The 22,199-nt window shown below is 41.3% G+C and overlaps 1 protein-coding gene across 8 annotated transcripts in view; it reads right to left on the bottom strand.

Moving 5' to 3' along the window:
* The window catches only part of nfic (nuclear factor I/C), a 551,184-nt gene that overhangs the window by 134,203 nt on the left and 394,782 nt on the right, over positions 1 to 22,199 (bottom strand). For 5 of the 8 annotated variants that reach the window (XM_041204240.1, XM_041204236.1, XM_041204237.1 and 2 more), the window contains exon 9: positions 15,363 to 15,521. The exons of 1 other annotated variant lie outside the window; for it this stretch is intronic. In XM_041204240.1, coding sequence (XP_041060174.1) covers positions 15,363 to 15,521 — 159 coding nt within the window. Of the gene's footprint in view, positions 1 to 15,362; positions 15,522 to 19,295; positions 20,469 to 20,525; positions 20,869 to 22,199 lie in introns of those variants that run through there. 2 more of the 8 variants (XM_041204242.1, XM_041204241.1) reach the window with 2 other exon arrangements.

A 22,199-nucleotide genomic window follows, 5' to 3' on the forward strand; every position in this document is an offset into this window, starting at 1 on the left:
GGTTCCTTATTCAGAGGAAATCAGCCAATTTGTTGTCCTCTTTTGCATCAAAGTAACACTTCCCTCAATAGGACCAACACCTCATCTTATTCTCCCAAAAGAACAACAACAGGGCTGTGCCACCATTGCCATTTTCACTGAACTGTTGCATTTTTGAGGACAAAGTTGGTGATTTCCAGCATGAGCAATGGGTAAGATTTCTGGGTGGCATGATGAGCTGGACACTGCCCTGCCTTCCTCTAGCTTCTAGATCCAAACACAACAATATTGTTGAATGAAAATCTTAACATTGTCTAGCACTTTGAAGCTCTCACTTTGATGAGGGGGAAATGGATTTCTCTTACATTGTTGTGCAGTTAGGCAATGATTAATAACACCAAATCGTACAGACAGCAACCGTGGGCAGAATTTTACATTCCTTGGGCAGGCACGTGCCTGACCTGATCGGGCATAAGATCGCGCGGGAAGACATCGGGCAAGTGCCCCAACGTCATCCCACACTCAGGTGATGTTTCACTTGGCGGGCGTGTGCAAAAGTCAGAAACACACCCGCTGACAATCAAGAGGGCAATTAAACCCATTGACGGTGCAACTGTCTCCGATTTTTCATGGCCTGTCCAACCTTATGGTTGGTGGATGGGCAAACCGGGCGGCCTTTACATTTTTCATCAAACGTCATCCAGGGGCGGAATGAGGTTTCCAGCAATAAATAAAATAAAAATCTGTGGGCATCATTTTTTATCAGCTATATGTTCAGGTGCCTGATTGTGATGTTTGGACATTTTTTTTTCTGAATTTTAAAACTTTATTTCATAGGTTTCAGGCTTCAGCTACCTGTGGCAGCTCTCTGCCTTCAGGGAGCTTTCTCTCAGTGTTCCCCACGACCGTGTTGACATCATTGCCCACCCTCCTGCCGGCAGCGCTGAGCTTTTCAGTACCCGCTTCATGCTGGCTGGCCGTTAATCGATCAGCCAGTGTGAAATCCTGGTCGTGGACCAATCGTGGTTGGCAGTCCGTTTCCCAGCTGATAGTGGTCCATAATTCAGGCCCATGATTTAAATTTAAGAGAATCATATGAGTATTGCTGAAAAAAGACATTTTGTCGAAGCTTTTTGTCAGTCACCATTAATTGGTGCATTCTCCATGGCAACGTGTCTATCATTCAGAACCCACTTGCTAACCAGTCAGCAGCGCTCTCTTCTCATACAGTATAAAGCTGTTGCTTCCCCTGACATTGGTATTGTTATGATTGTCCTGATGAATGCAAGACAAAAAGCTTCAACAAAATGTCTTTTTTCAACAATACTCATGTTCTGTAGCACCAAATGGCTATTAGAATCATCTGTGCCAGCCTTATTTGAAGATGAAGGCAGATTTGAAAGGTGGCTCTTCAGAGATTAAAGCTACCCTCTTGCAGTCCTGCCTAATGATACCCTTTCAGCAACCAGTGACAGAGCGCAGACAAAACAAAGCCCATTCATCACCAAGATCATTACTGCACATTCCACAGCCATCCTGTTGTAATGCTTTAGATATCTACAAACTGCTACAAAGTCTACAGAAAGGAACGAAAGACCACTCAGCATCAACCTAGGCAATGGCAATGGCAAATCCAGCCTGATGACCCTGCAAAGTCCTCTATAGGCTTGCGCCAAAGTTCAGACAGCTGTCCCACAGACTAGTCAAGCAACAGCCTGACATAGTCATACTCACGGAATCATACCTTTAAGATAATGTCCCAGACACCACCATCACCATCCCTTGGATGTCCTGTCCCACTGACAAGACAGAACCATGAGAAGCGGTGGCATACTGGTATACAGTCAAGAGGGAGTTGCCCTGGGAGTTCTCAACATCGATTCTGGACCCCATGAAGTCTCATGGCGTCAGGTAAAACATGGGCAAGGAAAGCTCCTGCTGGTTGTCACCTACTGCCATGCCCCAACCCTCCCAAGCTGATGAATCAGTACTGCTCCATGTTGAACACCACTTGGAGGAGTACTGAAGGTGGAAAGGGCACAGAATATACTCTGGGCGGGGGACTTCAATGTCCATCACCAAGTGTGGCTCGGTAGCACTACTACAGACTGAACTGGCCGAGTCTTGAAGGATATAGCTGCTAGACTAGGTCTGCAGCAGGTGGTGAGGGGACCACCAAAGGGAAAAACCTATTTGACCTTGTTTTCATCAATCTACTTGTAGCAGATACATCTGTCCATGACAATATTGGTTGGAGTGACCACCGCACAGTCTTTGTGGAGGCAAAGTCCTGTCTTCGCAGTGAGGATATCCCCCATCATGTTGTGGGGCACTACCACCATGTTAAATGAGATGGATTTTGAACAGATCTAGCAATTCAGAACTAGGCATCCATGAGGCACCGTGGGTCATCAGCAGCAATAGCAGAATTGCATACAACCACAATCTGTAACATGGCCTGGCATATCCTCCCACTCTACCATTACCATCACGCTGGGGTATCAACCCTGGTTCAATGAAGAGTGCAGGAGAGCATGCCAGGAGCAGCACCAGGCATAACTAAAAATGAAGTGTCAACCTGGTGTAGCTACAGCAAAATAAGCATGCGATAGACAGAGCTAAACAATTCCACAATCAATGGGTCAGATCTAAGCTCCGCAGTCCTGCCATATTCAGTCATGAAAAGTGGTGGATAATTAAACAACTCACTGAAGGAGGCGGCTCCACAGATATCTCCATCCTCAATGATGGGGAAGCCCAGCGCATCAGTGCAAAAGACAAGGCTGTAGCATTTGCAACAATCTTCAGCCAGAAGTGCCGGATGGATGATCCATCTCAGCCTCCTCCTGAGGTTCCCAGCATCAGCAATAGTATTGAAGACTTTTGTGTTTCATATTAGCTGAGCCCTCAGCAAGCTGTTCCAGTACAGCTACAACACAGGCAACTATCCAGCAATGTAGAAAACTGCCCAGGCATGTCCTAACTACAAAAAGCAGGACAAATCCCATCCAGCCAATTACCACCCCATCAGTCTATTCTCAAGCATCAGTAAGGTGATGGAAAGTGTCGCTAACAGTGCTTTCAAGCGGAATTTACTCCGCAATAACCTGCTCACTGACAGTAGGTTGGGTTCCACCAGGGCCACTCAGCTTCTGACCTCATTACAGCCTTAGTCCAAACATGGACAAAAGGGCTGAACTCCTGAGGTGAGGTGAGAGTCACCGCCCTTGACATCAAGGCAGCATTTGACTGAGTGTGGCATCAAGGAGCCCTAGCAAAACTGTTTGGAGTCATAACTAGCACAAAGGAAGATGGCTGTGGTTGTTAGAGGTCAATCATCTCAGTTCGAGGACATCATTGCAGGAATTCCTCAAGGTAGTGTCCTAGGCCCAACCATCTTCAGCTGCTTCATCAATGACCTTCCTTCCATCATAAGGTCAGAAGTGGGGATGTTCACTGATGATTACACAATGTTCAGCACCATTCACGACTCATCAGATACTGAAGCAGTTTGTACCCATATGAAGCAAGACCTGGACAAAATTCAGCCTTGGGCTGATAACTGGCAAGTAACATTTGTGCTACACAAGTGCCAGGCAGCAATCATCTCCAACAAGAGAGAATCCAAACCATCTCCCTTGACATTCAATGCATTACCATCACTGAATCCCCCACTATTGACATCCTGGGGGTTACCATTGACCAGAAACTGAACTGATACAGCTATATAAATACTGTGGCTACAAGAACAGGTCAGAGGCTGGGAATTCTGAGGAGAGTAACTCACCTCTTAACTCCCCAAAGTCTGTCCACCATCCACAAGGCACAAGCAGGAGTGTGGTGGAACACTCTCCACTTACCTGGATGATTGCAGCTCCAAACACTCAGAAAGCTCGACACCATCCTGGACAAAGCAGTCGCTTGATTGGCACCCCATCCACCACATTCAACATCCACTCCCTCCACCATCAGTGCATCTAGTCAGCAGTGTGTACCATGTACAAGATGCACTGCAGAAACTCACCAGGGCTCCTTTAACAGCACCTTTCAAGCCCGCGACCTCTACCACCTAGAAGGGCAAGGGCAGCAGATGCAAGGGAACACCACCAGCTGCAAGTTCCCCTCCAAGCCACACACCATCCTGTCTTGGAACAAAATCACTGTTCCTTCACTGTCGCTGGGTCAAAATCCTGTAACTCCCTCCCTAACAGCACTGTGGGTGTACCTACACCACATGGACTGCAACAGTTCAAGAACGCAGCTCATCCCCACCTCTCAAGGGCAATTAGAGATGGGTATTAAATGCTGACCTAGCCAGCGACACCCACATCCCTTGAAAGAATATTTTTAAAAATCTGGACAGATGAGGAGGTACCTTATGGTACAATTTCCACAATATTCTGCAAGATTATCATTACCCACTGCCTACTTCACAATTTTGATATACAAAGATGTCTAACCATAGAACTACGGAGGAGGAGAACTATGACAAGAATTGAGAATCAATGGAGCATAAGCACTATAAGATGACTGTAGCTGAACAAATGTCAGTACAGTCTGGAAGACTGGTGCACTTGGCACTCATTCGACATGCATTGTATGAAATGTCTGAGTTTACTTTTTAAATAATTCTCCTGTTGGCAAATTAGAAGAAAAAGTGGCTCAAAATGCCACCTGCAACACTGTCCTCTGAATCTTTGGAACTACACCAATGCCCTTTGATGTATGCTACGCTGTTTTACACAAAAAAAGCTTCTCAGATCAAAGCTCAAATAAAATGCGACCAACTTACTTCTTTAATTTTTATAATGTGTCCGTGATGCCAGTGAGTTTTACTACTGAATACCCACTTAGTTTACATTGTGTGCACTAACTAACACTTGGGAAGAGTAACTATTCTGGCTGGCCGCAGGATTTCAGTGGGAGGCAAGTGGGATTTAGGTAGCCCTGCAGTTGTCCTGATTTCTAAGATGCCCTTGAACCTGATTCACACTGTGGCTTTCTGGTCCTGTCAGTTTTTTGGTGTAACTACTGTCACTTGCACAGAAATATTGAATGGCTTAGATGTGGCATTGCCTCAGAGAGAGATAGAGACCTCATCCATGCCTACTCCAGCCTCACACCTACTGCCAGGTGCTTCTTCAGGAGATCCACTGATTTGCACGGGAGCATCACTCTATTCATACTGGGAAGTTATCACATAAATGTGCTTTTGATGTTTTTCATTTACTGGCACTCAGCAGCCTACAGTACTGCACCTGTAACTGCTGTTTCCTGCAAATTTGTAATACATTTATTAAGTTGTTTAACATTTCCACATCGCTTAGAATTCTATCCCCTTGAGGAAAAAAATCATCAATAATATTTCCAAACATTTTAGTTTCTGCTTATCATGAGGACTCAGGGAGCTGCAGGAAAGTAGCTACAGTTCCCAGGAATTAATAAATTAACAAATTAGAGGCTGCAGAATAACAGACAGTGCACAAATATGTACTCAATAGCAGTTATGGTGTAATTGGCAGAAGGAGCTCTTTGCCTATGACAATGCTGTCGTCTAAAGTAAGGATAGTGGCCTGGGTCGACCTGCCAATGGGTTTCTGGTAGGGGGCTGCGCTGATGAGTTAACTTCCCGCCTGCCCACGGTAGAATTTGGCCTGGCCAGTTTTAAAGTGTCCCTAATTTAAAGCCTATTCATTGCCTTCCCATTTGGACCAGCTAGAAGTTGGCGTGATGTGGCAGAAAATCATGTGACCTGGCGACTGCCTATGGGACAAGCTGGGTAGGTGGTATCTGCTTCCTGTGGCATTTTGCCATGGAAGGGAGGCATGGTGGGATGAGTCCAGGGCTGGGGAGATCTAAACCTTTCTCATCTTGCTCGTTCTGGCCCCACAAAGGCAAGAAAAATATTTACATTCACTGGCCTTTACTGCCTCGATTGCCATGGTGGGAAAGCTGTGGGCTAGAGTTAAAACTAAGTCGAGCTTCGATGATGTGCATACATAAAAAAGGCCATGCATGTTGGTGTGGTTCATTGACACCTTCTGAGCAAAGCAGGTTAAAATCATGAACTGTGGGAGCCTTACAGTTCCAGTGCAGTTAACTAACTCAGAGCATTTGACCTGCCAACTTGCCTAGTCTCTAACAGGTAGTGATGGTTAAATACACCCTCATACATGGAAAATTTCTAAAATTGACCTTTTTAAGGTTTGTCTATGGTTGCCAGTAACTGTGTTTCATATTGATTTGCTACAATTATAAACAAATCTATCATCATGTAACTATGCAACACTCCTTAGGTTCATTAGTGAGCAAGTCTGATATAGAACTTCTTGTAAAAACCTTCAAAAAAAATCCACTGCAACATTATTGTAAATATTGTTGCCACATTAATAATGGTTATAAATTCCCACATCCTGACGCAAAATATTCATCATAAATATTCATTATAGCACAAGGGGGTGGAAGTTCCTCAATCTCCCACCATAGAAATCCTGGAGAAACAGCATAAGTGACCAGGCTACTGTGACATGTAGGAAATAAAACTCTTTACTCATGAACTGGAAGCCAGACAGCCACACAGCTCCAGGGAACTGGAGTTTTTGGAGTCAATACAAAAATATATATACTATGGTAATGATCTTCACTGTCATCAGGTTCAAAGTATATACTGAACTCCATCGTGGACACAGCATGCATAGCTTGCTCATCTCTGCCCATTTTTGCTTTTTAATAAAACAGGAGCAAGGTGGAGAGGAGGAAGCTGGTAGAGCAGGACTGACAATCTCACTTCAGTATTTTGGAGCACTCACGCATGGTAAAGTGGACATTGACACTCACGCCTGGTAAAGTGGACATTGACACTCACGCCTGGTAAAGTGGACATTGACACTCACGCCTGGTAAAGTGGACATTGACACTCACGCCTGGTAAAGTGGACATTGACACTTTAGCGGGTTTGATGAGACTACACAGGGTGAGTCAATGCTGGGCAAGTTATCAATCACAATTAAGGAATGGGTAGATGTGGTCAGTGAAGAAGGCCAAGCTATTACACCTGCTGACTCATTTAACTACTAAGAAATAATAGCAAGGATACCACGTACCCTCAGCACTGTTCACCTTTTTTCTTATTGGCGGTACAATATTAACATTGAAGCACAGAAATTTCAGCACAAAGAACACCATTCTGTCTCACAGTGCTGTGTCAATGCTAACTTCTCTCAGGACCCTCGAATCCTAGTTTCCTTCTTTTTCCTTTATCCCTCATACATCATTTTAATTTGTTCATCTAATTTCATCTTGAATACTGTCATTAACTCAACTTTAACACCTGACTGGCCTATATGCTATTAAAATTAGAATGCATTCCATATTCTAAAAACCTTTCTCAGAAAAACATTTTTTCCAACTTCCCTCTTTATCCTTCTGTGCTAATCTTGTGTTCAAGTTTCCATTTTAAAAATAATTTTTCATCATTTCCTTTCTCAAAGCCTTTCAAAATTTTGACAATTCTATTTTTTCTCCCTTAACCTTGTCTGTTCTTGTGAATATAAACCTAGTTTTTTTTTATAAAAAAGTTTTTCATTATAATGGTTTCCCTTTCATCGATGGTAATGTAGTATAGAAATACTTTGCACCTTTGGTGTGGTTCCATTACCCTTTCTATAATAGAGTGCCCAAAATCATATGTAACACTTCAACATATATGACAAATAAATTAACCCATGCTGCAGCTATTGGATATGCCAAAAGATTTGAACCTATGAGGCTGAATTAATTTCCTCTATCCAAAGATCCCTGGGCTAAATTCTATTACATATGTCACAGTAGAAATGTATTTTCTCTGCATTTTCCACTGCAAATGAGATCAGCCTTGGTGCAAATTTACAGTTTAATTTTGCACTCTAACTTTGCAAAGAGCTTATAATGTTAATGTAATGCTTGGAACAATGCCACTGGTATTTTATTCTGTTTCAGGCAGTAAAACCATCGTCACTACAATACTTCATATGCTCCATCTGCCAAGGAACACTGCAATAAAGTCACAAAACAATCATTTCTAAATAACTGGTGAATGTACATCCTCATGTGGCACTGCATTGCCAGTTAAATTAGATAAACACCAATGATGAGGCACTGATGCACTAGCAGAAAACCAACGCAGTCCCGGTTAGTTCATTACAAATAGGTATTTCATTAACATCTGCAAGCACAATTTACAACCATTAAGTCAAACATTTGTTAATGATGAAGATGTAATTCTTTTTGGAACCTCTTGGGCCCGATTTTAACACTGTGTAAGTGAGTGGGTTTTGAGCAAGTTCATGTTTCACACTGAACAAACGAGTACACAGATATTCAAAAGTCAGTTTTAACCAGAGGTAGAAGTTATGTGAGTGGTGGCCAAGAAGAACAGCAAAACCATTCAGACCTCTGCACTGTGAGGCCCAGGAAATTTTAAATCCCAGGCATCAACTGCATAGGCTCTGTTAGTCCCATCCGAACCTGGCTCCTGCCTCTACTTGCTCTCAGGTTAGTCTGCTGGGAAGGCCATAACATTTTCCACATGCAGGCCATGGCTTTTAATGATAGTCAGGACCTGGTGACAGCATCATAGCTTAATCTGCACATTCAGAGAAGGATTCTGCTGGACAGGAGAGCAGGTTAAGGGGGGAACTTAAGGGATTGCAGTTGGATAGATGTGAATGTATCCCATAGGCCATTTTAATAGTGGCGGAAACTGGTTGACAGCCTTAAAATTGGTGGTCAAAGCCACCTGATCCAATTAGAAACAAAGATTTACGGAACAGAAGAAGACCATTTGGCCTTTTACACACTGGAGTGTTTAGACGTCTCTGTCCCTTTCAAAGTCGGGTCTTTTGCAAAGTCAGCAGAGTTTGGGAATCACTGGAGACTGATCAGCAGAAACAGCAAAAGTAATTTCTCTAATGGGCTAGTAATAATTCCTCTCCCAATTCCATTAGTAGTCACCACACTATAACACACAGCACAGGTTACCAGAAGTGTAATCATTAGTGGCAGTGAAAGTTAAAATTGAGACTGGAGTTAATTAATCTGTGGAATCACTCATTCTGTGGGTACACTTTTCCGAATAACTTTAAATTCTAAGCTATGTAAAGAATCAACTCTTACATGCTGTTAGTGTTTAATGAGTGATCTTTCACACATGTGGAAGACTGTTCATATTGCCACTAAAGTCACATATTATATTTTAAAAGATATTTTCATGAAGTTCAGCGAATGGCTTTTTGAATCTAAAATTTTAACTGACTGGCCATAAATGACATTAATGACAAGTATACTTCAAGAACACATCATAAATGATTTGATGAACCATCTACCAGGTAAGGCAATGGAATATAATGTACTCTGCAAAGGAGACTGTCTCCTATGGACTGCAGTTGACTCAGCAATGCCAAGAAGCCTTAGTAAGCACCAAAGAAACGGAAGGTGCAGGCGACAGAAAGATACTGCTCGAGCTTCTCACAGTGATTATCTGAGGTAAATAAACTATACTGAGCCACATTATAGAAGTGTCCTGTGGTAAAATTTTTCCAACAAAATATTCTTACTATAAAAACTGAATCTGAAATGTTCATTATCTCTTTGATGTTAACTTCTAAGATTTCCCTCTTTTGAGCTTGATGCTCAGATACATCACACTATGGTACTGGATGTTTCCAGAACTGTGTGTGTTTTCTATGTAAAGATTCCTCCTTATAGGCACTGCTCAGATGTCATGACTGAAGATATTTTCATGCAACATCAAAGACGCAGACACATCTTTTGAACAAAGGCTGTTGGGAGACTGGGGATTTCTGAACAGAGAGCACAGCGGGAAACTGATTCAACGAGCACAAAAATACAAAGCTGGTTTCATTAAAGAACTGCCAATCCCTGTCAGTGAACAGAAAGAACGTACAGCAGGTATGGCAACACTGAAGAACAGTTTGTTTTATATCTGTATTTGAGGACAGTTTTGAGTACTCTTAAATTAGCTTCAGAAATTCAAATGGGATTTCCATCTGAAAGTGTTAAAAAAGAACTGTACTCTAATGTAAATAGTTCCTTTGCAATGTACTCTACAACATATGCAAAAACGTTCAAATATACAAAGCTCAATATCATTTAAAATAAGACTCAATATTTATAGAAACACCATTTAAATACAGTTGTAACTTCAGAGGTAAATACTGCATTGATAATGCAGTTTCTTTCCTGTCTTTCCCACACTGCAATTCCTCAGGTATAAATTGTAAATGCTTTTTTTTTGGAAGACAAGGTGTATGATGCCAGTCTCACACTGGAAGCAATGATTGCCTTTGAAGCTAAAAATGTGCCCCTATCACCCATACTTTGAATACTGCTACAGAGTGGAAACAGGACTAGAGCAAAGAAGGAGAGCAGTCCTGCTCATTACAACATTGGACTGGCACCAAGTAATAATTACAGAAAAAATGAATTTGTGCTATAATCAGACCACCAATATATATAACTGAATTTAGTGGTCTTTTATCTTAGGCTAATTCAACAGCAATGGATTGAAGACTAAGGCTGCAAAGAGTTCCTTCAGATATGTTATTTGCAGCAAAACTCACTCAGGAAACCAGAATCTAAAATGGTTAAGTGGAAAAATGCAGTTTTTAACAATTGTTTCATACAACAGGGTCACCTTCACCAGAAGAGAATAGATAGAAATTGCTGACTGAAGAATCCAGGGGATGTTTGAAGGAAAAAACAAAATGTTTGAGTCAAATTGGAGTTGTGGGCAGAAGATCACAAAGAAAGCTAGTTAAATTAAATAAAACACAACTTAACTTTTCAGCTTTTTCCACATGAGTAATTTAAAAATGGTAATTCTACGTTAATCTAATAATAATGGAGGACAGATTGCACTTAGATTCCTCAACAGAGCCACAAAGTTATTGAACACCTCCCTGACCATAATTATAACTTGGTGACAATAATTCCGAGGGAGATTTCCTTCAGTTTCTGGTAAAATTAGAAACATTCTATTAAAACATTTTGCAAATGCACGAGAAATAACAAATGGGGCATATCTCTCTATGTTTACAATATTTCTAACACCATGATCAAAAGAAACTTTCCCTTTTATCATTGTTACATATTGGACCTTTTCAACCATTTTCTCACAGAAGGGTGTTGGAAAATAGTTACATTTAAGTGGTGCATTCACACAGTGTAAGGTTTTCTTCATAGTCATGAAGAAAAGAAACGACTTGCGTTTTTGTAGCACCTTTCACAGCCTCAGTATTTTCCTCTCTCTCTTCAGGTACCATCCCCTAAAAGGACGTTGGCAGCCATGGACTTCCACATTTTGGGCCAAAGTTATACTTGGCAAAGTACTTTTGCCATTGCTTTCTGCAGTTTCTGGCTGGCCAGGAGACTCTCCTGCTTTTATTGCCTGCTAGAGGCATATTGGAAGGATTTTCAGGTTGATAGTGGACAAATTCCCCTGCTCTTTTTCAAAACAGTGCCATGGGATCTTTTGCGCTCAACTCACCTGAGGGATGTCGAGCTGAATTAAAATATAAATTGCTTTTCTTTTAAAAACATCTGAGGGTACAGACGGTGCCTCGGTTTAACATTCATCCGAATGACAGCACCCAACAGTGCATCACATCCTCAGTACACTGCACTGGAAATGTCAGCCTAGCCTAGGCACTCAAGTCTCTGGAGTTGGACTTGAATCCACAGCTGTCTGAGTCAGAGGTGAGAGTGCTAACACTGAGCCAAGGCTAACATCTGCTGCAGCCATCTGCTAAGACAAGGACTTTATTCCTTGATGGGTCAGGCACTAAAAGTGTGTATTAAAACCACGTGGAATGCCACTGCTTCCAGACCACTTCGAATTCAGACAGTAAGGAGGTGAAATTGATTTTCGTCCGTAGTGCAAAATGACCAATTGCAATTCCGACTACTGGGGCAGAACTTTCCCCTCTTTAGGGGGCAAGTTCAGGAGCGGGCGCACCTCCGATCGGCACCCTTGATCGGGGGCACACTACCATTTTACATGGACGGGCCAATCAAGGCCCACCCAGCATGACGTCTGCCAGGAAGTACTAAGCCCTCCCAGTGCCGAGGGTGGGGGGGGATTCCCTCAGCTGAGAGTGCGCTCTTGCGTGCATGCGAGGGAAGGAGCGCACTCATCTCCCTGAAGCTAAGTGCTGCCTCAGGGAGACCGAGGCCAAATTTAAAAATGGTCAGTGTAGAGAAATAAAATTTCCCTGACGTCCCCTCATGTGACACTGTCACATGAGGGGACATGTCCATCACTTTCATTTAAACCTTTATTAAATTTTTAAAAACCCCCATGAAACCTCATCCCGCCCGTGGATAACTGCATTTAAGGGGAAGCTAGACAAGTATTTGGGGGAGAAGGGTATAGATGATTACAATGCTAGATGAGAAAAGGTGGGAGGAGGTTCGAATTGAGCAAAATACATCAGCTTGAACTGGTTGAGCTGAAAGGCAAGTTTCAGTGTCGTATATCTTGGGTAATCTAATTGACTGTGCTTTTCCAGGACAACATACATACTTAATATGGACCATCTAGTGAAGACCAACAAATTGCTTTCCAAATGCATCAAATATACTGGATAACCATTACCAGCCAAATGAACATTTCTGAACTGGATTTACATTACAACACCACGAGTAATTGCAGTTTTGACTTCAGTCCTTTGGCTGATCAGAGTAACATTTTGACCAAATCAGTCCACACTACAGATTTGTTATGGGTTATGCCTCTAAAACTGGGAAAAGTCTACAACCAGAGAATGAAAAATTGCAATATACGCTACAACTGTACATGCACAATCGTTTCAATATTCAGGATTCTGCGATCCACATTGTAAATTATAAAGGACAGTCAGATGAAGAAAAAGAACGGCTTCTTTGTGTGTGGCATTGGCCAGGATTCCGACAGGCCAAAGCGGGCCTCGCCCACCAGTCAAAGAAATGGCAGGGAACCCCCATCAGTTCCAGGGGAAGCCAGAAAGAATCATGCCTTTCAGGAGCAGGAGTGGTGACAGCTGATGCCAATGCACCCACCTGAAACCCAGGATCATTGTAGGGTTCAAGGCCAAAGGTGAGTGAAGGCGCGATGGGGATCATAGGGTGGCGCGGGGCGGGGGGAGGGTCAGAGGCAAGGGCAGGGAGATGGCTTTCAGCGACCACTCCCCTGCACAAGGCCGGGTCCCTTGATCAGGCACAGAGTACCTGATGGCAAGAGACCTCCTCCGGGAGGCCGCTGGCAACTCCAACAGGGTTTGCTGCATGGACTTCAGAGGGTGGGGGATATCTGTGCCATCTCCATTTAGTCCCTGAACCACCATTAAATGGTGGTGGGCTCAGCAATAATGACTGTCAATACTGAGCCTAATTGACATCCTGTCGCCGTGGTTGGGAATCCTGCATCAGCCCCTTTGGCCCTCCGACTTAATCGGGGCAAGTTTTGCCACCGCCGGGAGACAGACACAGGGCCTCTCCCGAGATTATGCGGCCTCCATCGCCATGTTTCCTGCTGTGACAGGCTGCTTTAAATCCATCTCATGTATGATAAGACATTAGTAACGTCGTTCCCCAATTATGTTTTTCCTTTAAGCCTGCACAGGTTTACTCTTCCCTCATCCTCAATTCAGTTTCATTAGATGCTGTGAGATTAGAAATATTTCGGACAGTTTAGGAGTAGGAAGACAGGTTGCTAGACTTTTCACGTGTCCTCGATTTCACAGGATGGTTAGGCAGTTTTTTTAAAAGTTGGTACTATTTCTGGATTACAGGTCTGACTTCTTGCCCCTGTACTTCTGTCAGGTGGATCTCCTCTGTCTCTAGAGACAGCACTTGACATTAGCAGCCAAGGAGGTCAGATTGACTCAAAAGGTGAGATGCATTTTCTTGTGCTAATGGATTTGTACCTGCAGCATTATAACTGAACCACTGTGGATTTCATACCACAGTTCTGTTGTCCTGCATTGCCTTGAGAGGTGTTTTATGTAACCAAGCACAACATTTAATAGTATATGTTTGAGAGTGGGTGTGAACCCATTAGACTGTGCAAGCAGTTAAAATGATTGAAGGTGGCTCAGTGGTAAATAGTGGTGCAGCACTGAGCCATATATATTATGAAGGTTTGAAATTTGTCCACTGACACATGTAAGTTACTGGAAGAAACAGTCATGGTGCATGGATGACATAGACACCAAACAGGAAGAATTTGTCAGTTTGATATTTGTAGCAAATAGCAAACAGTAATAAAAAATCCACCCAGATAGGGAAGAGAACCTGTGCTCAGTTGTGTTGTTTTCCACGTTCACATAGCCCATACTGTCCGACTTTAGACATGAAGAGTGCCTCTTAGACCAATACTGAGAGATCAGCACTGCTTCTGCATGTCTCATTGCCTTCATAAAGAGGAAGGGTACAGGGGTAAATTGAGGAATGGGAAACAATTGGATGTGGAAACATTAATATCATGGAAGTGACTTTCTACAGCACAGCTGTAAAATCCTAATTACACTTAGCCCTCAACATAGAAGCTGCTACCCATATCAGAAAGTTCAGTATACAAAAATACTTCCCAATTAAAAGTTTTATTTTTAAAAGACAGCAATTAAATGAACACATTGCTACTGATTTAATTAGTTTAGTATAGCATCTTCTAAATTAAATAAATTGGAAGGCCTTTTTTGTCAGAAGTCTGGGAAAAACAATTATACAATTTAATGCGTACCATGAGCACCTTTTTTACATTAAGCAGAATACCAAGAACTCTAATTACCCCCAAAATAATTCAGTAAACGACGCAGTGCCAACTGTGATGTGGGAATGATAATAAGCCACTAACATCTTCATGGCTCAGTGAATAAGATCTACCTCCAGGGTATTTCCTCAAATTGTAGGCCTTGACTGCTAAATACAACCAATAAAAATGGTTTGTTTAATTACTGTCTGGAGAAGACTTAAGACTGCTGCACTATATAAAGCACTCTTAAAGCTATTTGTTGTAATTATTGTTGAACGAGCAATTGGAATGCATTATGGGGTTATAGCTTTACCTTTCTGCAGTGCCCTGTTTTATAATCAGACAGTCAGACTTCTGGGACATCAACTCTTATTTCTTACTGTTGTGGTTCTGTCCCTGGGACCTTACTATTGGCCAATGTGATTTTGTTTATTTAGTTCTAAATAAAATGTAATATATATACATATATAAGTTTCATACAATTAATAACTTCCATATTGGAAGGGTCCATAATTCCTGCTTAAAAAGATACTAATGTAAATAAAAGCACAGTAAGTAGTCACTTTCACTATAGGGTTTATAAGTGCAATGTCACCTTCACATGAGGATAACACTCCCCAGGGCCTGGGGAGTAGAACAACTGACACAGGGTGTCTCGCTCCGCAGGAAGCATGCGTCCTCTCATTTGAGCACGAAGTGGCATTGTCACTGAAGTCATGGAGTAGTCCGTGGCTCGCTCTCCCTCCCTCCCAGGCTGTGTGGAGGCAAAGGGCCCATGAATGGGAAAAAAATGGGGATAAATTGGGAAAAAAAGTAAATGAAAAATGAAAACATTTTGCAACACAATGCCTAGATAGATAATGTACACTTTACATTCTACAGTTAACTACTGAACAGGTTTTCTAATTACTCACTTGATTATACTTCCAATTCTATCATTGCTGGTGGCAAATACATTTTACTACAAGATGTCTAATTATAGTCTGACAACTTAAACCAATAAATTGCAGACAGAATGTAAATACTTATTCAAATTGGCCAGCTAAATTAATGCAATTCAAGTGAAGGTCACTTATGTCTACAATGCAATACATGTAATTATAATATATGTTTAAACATGGGGCATGTGCATAACCTGGGGAGAATTTATACATTTTCAACTTTACTTACTACACAGTTACAAAAGATAGGTGACGAGAGACAATTAATTGTGCATAACATTTTTAAGAATGGGAAGCTTTAATGAGGTGCCAGCACATACAATGTAAAGCACCATCAATGATGAAAAAGGGTGGGAAAGAATACGAGGTAAATCAAGTAGTGGTGACTAGGTGACATTAAACTTGGGTTCTAAAAGGTTGGGTGAGGAAGGGAAGGCTGAGGGAGATAAGGAGGTCCTAGAAAAGACTAAAGTTCAGTTTGCAATGTGATGAGATAATGTACAGGCAAGGAACGGATTGAATGAGGTACAACAAAATGGAGATTTGAATGCTATAATATGGGGACTACAAAGATTAAGATAACATTTCAGCAGAATTTGCTACTGTTAATCATTGTTATTTTATATTATAAATTTCCAAAATTCATTGGATACCCCAAAAATACACAACTGAACCCAATGGTTATATCTGCCTTTTGAAGCAGGAGTCACTGAATAACAATCAGGAACGGAATCCCTGATTACTTCGTCGCCACCACCATTCCCTTTTTCTCTCTCTGGGGACAGTGAGACAAATTGTACCTCCTAACTGTTGGCCAGACTAAACTCACTACAAAGCAGGTACTGCACTTGGAATACTCCTGGTCCACACGTCTCAGCATCACCTCATGTAGTGCATGTATTCATCGAGCCACCACTATACTTCTTAAAATAGCTTTCTAAATGTATCTTAAAACCTGGATGAGTCAGTGTATTGGCTATATACACATGATTTTGCCACTTCACACTCACATCTTCCAATTTAAAATTGCAATCTGGTCCTGATGATGTCATCAGGACTGGACATGTGTATATTAAAAATGACTCCCTGATGATGGACAGGTTGCCCTTGCTGCCTGCTTAGTTGAAGAAGTTAAAATGGCAGAATGTAAGCTAAGTGACCCGGTCAATTTTAACTGCCCACCTGCCCAGTTTCTCCTGGTTGGGTAGGGTTAAAACTGTCCCCTGTTTCAGTTTACTCTGAAAATAGTTCCAAAAACTGACTCTTTAATAGGATGGGAGCATCAATTAACTCACTGCATCTGAAAAGTCCAAGAACTCTTTTGTATTAGTGAGTATGTTGATCCTCTAGCTAGTCATGTTAATCCTTTAACCAGTAAACAGAGAAGAACAGCACAGGAGTATAATTTCCATTTTGAGCACTGACTGTTCCTTTTAAAATTGACACCTGTCCACACACATGGACAGACAGATGATTTTCTGTGAACTGAACTTTCTACACTAATTGAAGATATCTGCACAACAACGATTGGTGAGTTCAGAAAAGCTGTTGCAGTTTGCAAATAGTTGGCAAATCTGTTCACCAACCTCAGTGAAACAGTGTTCACTGAGCTAATTCTGTTTTAAGCAGCAAGCTTCCCTCAAATTAGCAGTGGCATTAAGGATTTATTCTGAACGTTTTTCCTTGGTTATCTGGTGACTAATGAGGCAATTAAAGTGCGTTTTATTGACTAGTCACAATCCTGTGTCAGTGATTGACAGTGTTGATGTGCTCTATTGTGACATAACAATAAGCGATGTGACAAAGTCCTTGTTCCGTTAACGCACTTGTACCCACAGACTGAAACCCTGTGCCAAGTCGACTTGTGTGACAGTGTTTGGTACTAAGCTGGACATCCTGCCTATACAGGGAGCAAAGGCAGCCGCCCCTCCATCTCATCCCATGGTAAGAATCTCTGCTCAGTTGAGCTACATGACGCAAATCTCGGAGGAGTTTGCTTGCCTCCTTGGCCTCTCAGTTAAAGCCAGATATACAAAAGAAAAAGCACTCAAATGGTCAGACTCATTAAAAAGTTGTTCAAATTGAGAAGGCAACCCAAGAAAAAGGCATGCAATATCAAACGAAACATGCAGATTCTAAGCTATGTTTCAGATCCTCATATTTTAAAATTTTACATAAACTTATTGGGAATGAGTGTTGCAAAAGCGACAAAAAGTACTCTTGTAACATTATATTAGGGCACAAGAGGATGCGTTGTTAAAGTTATACCTCCCAGTACAACTTCAAACTCGGCGATATCAATAAATTGTGCAGAAATGGATTTAAACACAGGAGGCTTCCACAGATATTAAATTGCAGAATGATAATCCTAATCTTATTGAAGTGCTTATTAAAATTGCAAAGACCAGCTTTTAAAACAGATTTCTGCCAGCAGTTTAGCTTATAAAATTCTTTGATAATGACAGTAAATTATATACATTCATTCTATTAGTTTAATGCACGACTAGACTAAATGTATATGTAGAATAAGAATAACAAATTTTCCAGCAAACTGATTGTTCTCAGGTAGTGAGAGCAAAGTTGCACAGCTGGAAACAATTAATGGATTTGAACGGATTAGTGGAATTCTTATTCAAAGAACAGTAAAGAACTGGGCTTAAAACTGAACTACGATGGCCCACATTATAGTTATGTGCTAAACAGTTTTATTTTTCCTACTTATCAGTGGCAAATGGAAGCATAATATGAATTAGATGTTTCAATATTGTGAAACGTGGTTAAATTAGAGCGGAGCATCCCTCCTGCTGTGGGCTTCTGCATCGACCAGTCACTTGGGCATAACTGCTATGACTATCCTTTTCCAGTGAACAGTAAGTCACATGCAGATCCCAGATCAATATTAAGGCCTCTGGGAGCAAACATTCTCTTCTCACCAAGTGGATTGATGAACAACCGGAATCTTGTATCATTTTTGGAAGGTCTAACAACTGAGTTGGCTCCTGAGATCACGAGCTGAACATGGGATTTTCTGTGGCGCCACATAATAACCTCTTTAAGAAAAGAAAAAAACTTGCATTTATATAGCGCCATTCATGACCTCAGGGTGTCACAAAGCACTTTAAAGCAAATGAAGTACTTTTGAAGTGTAGTTACTGTTGTAATGTATGCAAATTTGACAGCCAACTTGGGCACAGCAAGATCCCACAGCAATAAAACAAATAGTGTAGTTCATCACAGGTTATGTGTTGGCCAGCACGCTAGAGGAGCTCCTCTGCTCTTTAAATGGTGCCATGGGATCTTGTAAATCCACCTGAACAAGCCCCAGTTCAATGTTTTACTCAAAAGATGACACCTCTGACTATGAAGCATTCCCTCAGTACGGCATTGAAGTGTCAGCTTAGATTAATTGCTCAATTTCTTGAGAGGGGCTTGAATTTGCAACCTCCTGGTTTAGAAATGACAATGCCACCCCTGATTCAAGCTGACATTTAAAGGCAACTAAGTTCGAAGAGCGACAAGGAAAATAAAGTTTATTTTATTCAAGTTGTTCAGCCACTTGAAAGTAAAAGTGATATATGGAAGGCTGGAAGCTACAATTAACAAAAACATCATGCCCTACCATTTTAATACATAACAAACAAGATGAAATAAGGGAATATATGACCCGCAACTTTCATTGAAACTTGCATTTGTAAACTTGTTTCGGGCATCAGTTTTGCAAGTACGTATCACATTACAATCTTTCAAAAAACTCAACCTATTTACAAACTGTGATCTCTTGAGATGAATAATTGTTGCAACCAAACATATTATAAATTGCATTGCAATCTAGTATTCTGTTGTTTGACCAATTTGATGCCCTGTATAGATGAGCAAAACAGATGAAAGCAAGAATGACAATAGTGCAGTGTGCTTGATCAGTGGTTAGAAATCTAGCTCATGTAGCACACCCAACATCCAAAACAAGCGTTAACACAAATTCACATCCAAGTCTGGACTTATATTTGGACTTGAACTTTATTAATATGAGGGAAACATTTTGCTGTTGCGGACCGGCTGAATTCCATTTTGGTGAGGGATGTTGAGGAAGGGATAGGTACCCACACTACAGGATTCCAAACATCCCATTTGACGAGAGTTACTCAACTCCAGATCACACTATCTCAGGTTTCTGTTTCAGATTTACAATTTCATTGACAGTGTTGGAAAGTCCCAGTGTTATTCTTGCCTTCCTTTGTCCCGTAGTGAGAGGAGAGAATGCTGTGAATGCAGAAATATCCCACTATCCATAGTAAAAGTGGAACAGAGGACAAGGGACTAACTGAAAAACAGACAGAAAAGATGAAGTTCACTCAGTTTCTGTAAAGAATGCAGTGTCACTTCTGGTGTCATGGTACTGCAATGTGACAAGAGTATTTTCACTGCTTGATTTGCATTGTTGTGAAGCTGAAGATGATGCTGGATGCTGCATGGTATTCAAATGCATTCACAAAGCACTATTTCGACCTCCCACTGCCAGTGTGATTGTTAATGATCGAAAACAGCTGAGAAGGTTTAGCTTTTTTCAGTAATTAAAGTGTGAATGTTGTTACAGCAGGCTTTGGAGTTTGTTTTAATTGTGACAGCTTATCTGTTTTTGATGGGGCTTTGTTCCAGTTTACTACATCAGACATCCATCCTTCCTGGCATGGGCACAGTTCTTCCAGGAAACAGGTGATGGACTGAAAGTGCTTCTCCCTCCAGAAAACAACTCAGTTGCTCTATATAAAAAAAGGTGACTCTATGAGTTAGCAGAGCAGCGGTAACAGGACTTCATCTGTGACCCTTGGATGGACCCTTGTAACAAGAAAAGAAAAACTGCAAATGCAGGAATCTGAAATAAATGATAAAATTCTGGAAATATACCTGAAAAGTTAACCTTCCTTTTTACTTGACAAATTCTGCCAGACCTATTGTGTATTTCTAACGCTTTTGGTTGCTGTTTTTATCTCCGTTTATGTTTTCATTGTTATGACACCACAAGCATGTGGCTGACTTCCAACTGAAAACTTCACACCTGGAGTTTACTTGGCGTTGACAGCTCTGGTCAAACATGCCTCTATGGAGTCTGATTTAGAAGTTGCATTGAAAGATTTGTAGAGGTCTCGGGGCTGCATCGTCCTGTTCTCCAGTCCCAGGTGGATGGAAGGAGTGAACAACAAAGACATGCCTTTAGTTTGCATTAATATATGTAACATGATAGCACACTGTATATCACAGAGAGATGCTTAACAAGTGGGCTGAATGGTAATCAATAATTATACATGTATTTACAATGCACTCTGGATTCTAATAAGTAAACATGGAGACCAAAATATTTGTATGAACCACAATAGTCGGCAAACATCTACATCAAAACAGCCACAGCTGCTTCCTACGACAGCACAGTTGGAATCTGTCTCGAAATTGTCCATTTAATGGTCACCTACTGGCATGAAGGAATACACTTCAATCTGACAGGTAAATTCAGTCCACACCCATCTACTCTCATTTACTTCTCTTCCTAGCGTCATTGAAGGGATCTGTACATTTCCCATGGTATATTAAGTGGCCTAAAACACTTTAGACATTTGCAGCCCAGATTCTACTTTACAGAAAGATATGACAAAAGATAAACGGCTTCCAATGGCATTTTTAATACCAAAGATATTTTACTCAATTACCATTTCAGCTTGGTTTATTTGGCAACATGTATACTGCTGACTTAGAAGTTTGAGACTTTGAGTCTACATTGTTTGAGAATGGAATCTAAGATGATAAACTTGCAGGCTGAGGGTGTGCTATATGATTGGATTAGCTATCTTTCAGATGAGATTTTAAACCGAGGACTCATCTGCCTGTTCACATGGACATGAAAGATGCCATGGCACCACTTCAAGAAGAGCAAGGACTTCTGGAATCCAGGCTCTATATTTCCCCTTCCAAATCATCACCAAAAAATAATTCAACTGGTTAGTCATCTCATTTGCCATACTTGAGACCATGCTGTGTGCAGATTTGTTGCTGCATTTGTGTGTGTAACAATGGTAATGACACTTTAGAAAGTAATTCATTAGATGTGAAATGCTTTGGAACCTGGTCAGACGCTATATAAATGCAAGTTCTTTCTTCCTCACCCATAGCTGTATCCATCAATGCATTTAGCCACACACAAATTGTACTGACAAGTAAAAATAAAATACTGAATCATGTCAATGTACAGAGATATAAAGCAAGAAACCACAGTATATCTTTTACACTTGATTCAACCATGTTGAGTTATGAAGGAGGAATAGAAAAATCATATGCTACTATTTCTTTGTTTTTTGAAGGTGATGGGACTACCTCCATTGACACTGGGGAAGATCTGCGCCATCCCAGTTTCAAATGCCATCTCAGTTCTAGAAACTTTGCAGATAATTGGGAAGAGCTACAGCAAGGAAATGATACTACACAGAGCAAGGTGCATTGAC

Source organism: Carcharodon carcharias, chromosome 14 (assembly GCF_017639515.1).
Source record: "Carcharodon carcharias isolate sCarCar2 chromosome 14, sCarCar2.pri, whole genome shotgun sequence".
Taxonomy (NCBI): Eukaryota; Metazoa; Chordata; class Chondrichthyes; order Lamniformes; family Lamnidae; genus Carcharodon; species Carcharodon carcharias.